This window comes from Nanorana parkeri, unplaced genomic scaffold, assembly GCF_000935625.1.
Source record: "Nanorana parkeri isolate BGI_ZX_2015 unplaced genomic scaffold, ASM93562v1 scaffold2113, whole genome shotgun sequence".
NCBI classification, from domain to species: domain Eukaryota; kingdom Metazoa; phylum Chordata; class Amphibia; order Anura; family Dicroglossidae; genus Nanorana; species Nanorana parkeri.
Genome location: NW_017308381.1, coordinates 112,601 through 117,015, shown reverse-complemented (window position 1 = coordinate 117,015; position 4,415 = coordinate 112,601). Strand labels below are relative to the sequence as shown.

The following is a 4,415-nucleotide window of genomic DNA, read 5'->3' as shown; positions in this document are numbered from 1 at the left end:
GAGTGAAAAGCCCCCCCCCCCCCCCTCATAGTTCTCCTTTAAGCTCTTCCTGGTAATGTCCATGTGGCATCCAGAGCAGCAATGGAGCTTAGATGGATATTCCTGGTCAGGTTCTTACACATGTGCCGCACATTGGCCGTTCCTCGTTTATGTTGCTTACAATCTAACCCTTTGCCCCTCCCACAGCCTCAATCTGCTGGTCCCCACCGGCTCTCTGGTCGCTGTGGTTGGTCACGTCGGCTGTGGGAAGTCGTCTCTGGTGTCGGCTCTTCTTGGAGAGATGGAGAAGATGGAAGGAGATGTCTCCATCAGGGTCGGTAGGATTCTTGTCTGAACATTATGTATTCATAACCTGAACTTGGAGGAGGAAACTCGTATTATGTCCCGGAGACTTTACCTTCGGGATCAGACGCGTTCCTCCTCCTCCTGACCGCCGGATATTGGGGCCCCCCTGACATGTCACCGTCATCATTTGATAGTTTTCCTCGTTTGCGTCTTCTCTGTTTTTAGGGTTCGGTGGCATACGTCCCCCAGCAGGCCTGGATACAGAACTCCACCCTGAAGGACAACATTCTGTTTGGCCGGCCAGCAAATGAGAAGAACTACAAGAAGGTTCTGGAAGCGTGCGCCCTGGTCACAGACTTGGAGGTGCTGCCGGGAGGAGATCAGACCGAGATCGGGGAGAAGGTAATTCATCTCCTCCGTGGTGAGCGGCACACTTCTTAAATGAAGACTGGAGCAGACAGAATCTGGAGCAGTTCCCCAGGGCAGCCAATCAGCTTCTACCTTCAGTTTGTTCAGTTAAGCTTTGAAAATGAAAGAGAGAAGCTGATTGGTTGCCATGCAGAGCTGCTCCAGATTTAAAAATTCTCCTCTGTCTTTAAAGGAAGATATCTCCATAACATAGAGGGGGGGTGTTCTGTAGTCTACAAAGAGATCGCTGGGAACAATGTAACTGACAGGTCACCACGATCCATTTAGGGAACATTTATCATAAAACTGAACTTCAGACAAATTGCCAAATACAAAGTTGAAGCACATATATGTGTTCACCTGCCAGAGGATTTGTCATGCTGTTCAGCCAGTCTTGCGATACACACACCACTGCTAAGTCGCAAAGGTCATTCTTCTGCTTCCTGCCGAGAATCTTTTCCTCTCTCACAGGGAATTAACCTGTCGGGGGGCCAGAAGCAGAGGGTCAGCTTGGCTCGGGCCGTCTATAGCAGTTCAGATGTCTATCTCCTGGATGACCCCCTCTCTGCCGTGGACGCGCACGTCGCTAAACACATCTTCGACAACGTCGTTGGGCCCGATGGGCTGCTGCGAGGGAAGGCGAGTACAGATCAGAACCTTCTATCATGTGATTACTACACAGGCCGCATGGGCAGGGGGCCCCCCCGGGGCTGCACTGTTAAAGGGGCCACGCCCATTGAAGTTGCTTTCTGTTTATATTATTGGCTGTAAGCCCTCGTTCACACCGGAACGTTTTGTAGCGCGGCGTTCTACGCTCAGCGAACGCTCTGCAAAGCGCTCAAACATCTAAATCGCATTGTATTCAATGGTCTGGTTCCCACCTCGGCGTATTTCCGCCCGTCCCTAACGCGCTACAAAACGGCCCGCGCCTGAAAAGGTCCAGGTACTACTTTGGGCCGTTTTGTAGCGCGTTTCCATTGGGATACAGCCAAGTAGCCTTTGGGAACGCGGGACGGTGGCGCGACTTTTTTACCGCGAATCGCGGTAAAGAAACGCACGACGGTGGCGCGACAGACGCGCATATGCAATACGCTTAGGTGTGAACGAGACCTAAGTCAGTTGTGGAGCCAAATTCAGTTATTCTCTGACGTTTGTCGCTCGCAGACTCGGGTCTTGGTCACTCACGGGATCAGTTTCCTGCCGCAAGTCGATCACATCGTGGTCATCGTGGACGGCCGGGTGTCCGAAACGGGATCCTATCAGGAACTGCTGAAGCAAAATGGAGCTTTCGCCGAATTCCTGAGAAACTACGCCTACGACGATGACGTGGAGGAGGAAGAGCTGACCAGTAAATGCCGTTTCATTCCACTTTATGTTCTAAACTCGCCTCGTTCCTCTTATCGTCTGTGATTTTGGTTTTCCATTTCTTTTTGTGACCTCTGATCTCCGTCATGTGACCTCTGATCTCCGTCATGTGACCTCTGATCTCAGTCATGTGACCTCTGATCTCAGTCATGTGACCTCTGATCTCAGTCATGTGACCTCTGATCTCAGTCATGTGACCTCTGATTATCTTCCTATTCTGACATTATCAGCATTCACTTATTATAATATTCACACTTATTAATATTGCGCAGAAAGGAGAAATGTGAAAATTGTGCAAAAAAAACCCCCAAATCATGTGAATTGAAGGGACGTATTCACCAAAGAAACATTCACCGGCAGGTGGCCGATGCTGCACAGGGCAACTCATGACAGACGCAGTCAGTTTTGTAGTTTGTTGGGTGTCATGTCTCTCGGTATAAATCCGTTTCTGTGACTCTGATACAAAGTTTCCTCCCTGGAGATCCTGCGAGTGACAACACTTCCTGTTGCAGGGTGACAACTCTGAGCCACCTCTCTGCATATAGAAGCCGTGCCATAGTTCTGGACTCCTTCAGTTGGCCGTTGGGTCTGGATCAGGTCTGCGGCCCAACACCCGACTGGTGGAGCATGCGGGCAAAGCCGCTGCTCATTGAGAAGCAGGAATGGCGCCATCACTCTCCGTCATGGTGAACGTCTCTTCCATTTGTCTCTCCAGTTCTGGATGAGGAGGAGGTTCTCCTTGCCGAGGAGACGCTGAGCAATCACGCCGACCTTGTGGACAACGAGCCCATCGCAAACGAGGCCCGCAAGAAGTTCATCCGGTCAGTGTGATGGGGGTGAATGATGGGTGAATGATGGGTGAATATTGGGCTTCCTGCCTTGTGATGCTTTACGATCCTTTCTATGTGATGACTCATTTGTGTCCCGCAGACAAATCAGCGTCCTGTCATCGGACTCGGAACCGACGGCGCACGCCATGTCTACGCGGAGGCGGGTCTGCGAGAGGAAGACGTCCGAGACGGCGGCAGCGAAGAAACCGCCGGTGGATAAACTCATCCAGACGGAAACGTCCGAGACGGGGAGGGTGCGTGAGATAAACTTCAATTGGAGCCAAAGCTAAAAGATATATATGGGGTTTGGATGGAGAGGGGGGAGGGTTAGACCCCCTGTTAGGTGTCCCCACTGGGGAGATTTACTCTCTCTATTTATCCATGTGTCACCAAGACAGGAAGTGATGGGAAATCCAAAATTTTGAGTTGTCACTAGAACAGAAATAGAGGGTAATCTTACCATGGGGGACACCTGTTCTGCTGCTAACTGTCAGTTTGGAGAGATTTCCCTCCCACTTCCTGTTGTGTCTCCTGGACAGGAAGTAAAAAGAAATCTCCTCAATGGGACAAAGATCGCAAAAAAAAAAAACCTGAACTTTTCAGAGTTTTGGCTTTAGACCAGTGGAGTAACAATCGCCATAGCGACCCAGGCGGCCTCTATGGGGCCCGGGGACATGGGGACCCGGCAAGGGCATCCCTCCGATGCCGTGTGGGTTGCTATGGCATGTAAGGGTGCTGGCTGTCACTGACCCAGCTCAGCAGCGGCGTTTCCCCCTCGCATGCAAGTGGCATAACTAGCAATCACAGGGCCCCATACAAAGTTTTGCTACGGGGCCCCGTGATTTCTAGTTACGCCCCTGACTTAGACAAACGTTAAAGAGGACCTGTCACCCAAAGAGCGCTCAACATGCAGCAGTTCATGGACTAGATGAAGTAACAGTGTTACAATGTAATTCTAAACTCTCCCTGAGGGCCCGTTCACATGTCAGTGCTCACATGTCAGTGTTCACATGTCAGTGTTCCATGTCAGTGCTCACATGTCAGTGTTCACATGTCAGTGTTCCATGTCAGTGCTCACATGTCAGTGTTCACATGTCAGTGTTCACATGTCAGTGTTCACATGTCAGTGTTCCATGTCAGTGCTCACATGCAGTGTTCCATGTCAGTGTTCCATGTCAGTGTTCACATGTCAGTGTTCACATGTCAGTGTTCCATGTCAGTGTTCCATGTCAGTGTTCCATGTCAGTGCTCACATGTCAGTGTTCACATGTCAGTGTTCACATGTCAGTGTTCCATGTCAGTGCTCACATGTCAGTGTTCACATGTCAGTGTTCCATGTCAGTGCTCACATGTCAGTGTTCACATGTCAGTGTTCACATGTCAGTGTTCACATGTCAGTGTTCCCATGTCAGTGTTCCATGTCAGTGTTCACATGTCAGTGTTCCATGTCAGTGCTCACATGTCAGTGTTCACATGTCAGTGTTCACATGTCAGTGTTCACATGTCAGTGTTCACATGTCAGTGTTC

The 4,415-nt window shown here is 50.4% G+C and overlaps 1 protein-coding gene across 1 annotated transcript in view; it reads left to right on the top strand.

The window, feature by feature from the left end:
* ABCC3 (ATP binding cassette subfamily C member 3) overlaps positions 1–4,415 on the top strand; it is a 49,737-nt gene that overhangs the window by 29,917 nt on the left and 15,405 nt on the right. Inside the window, 6 exon segments of the mRNA XM_018572719.1 lie at positions 187–313; positions 511–687; positions 1,165–1,332; positions 1,858–2,019; positions 2,716–2,879; positions 2,989–3,142. Coding sequence (XP_018428221.1) covers positions 187–313; positions 511–687; positions 1,165–1,332; positions 1,858–2,019; positions 2,716–2,879; positions 2,989–3,142 — 952 coding nt within the window.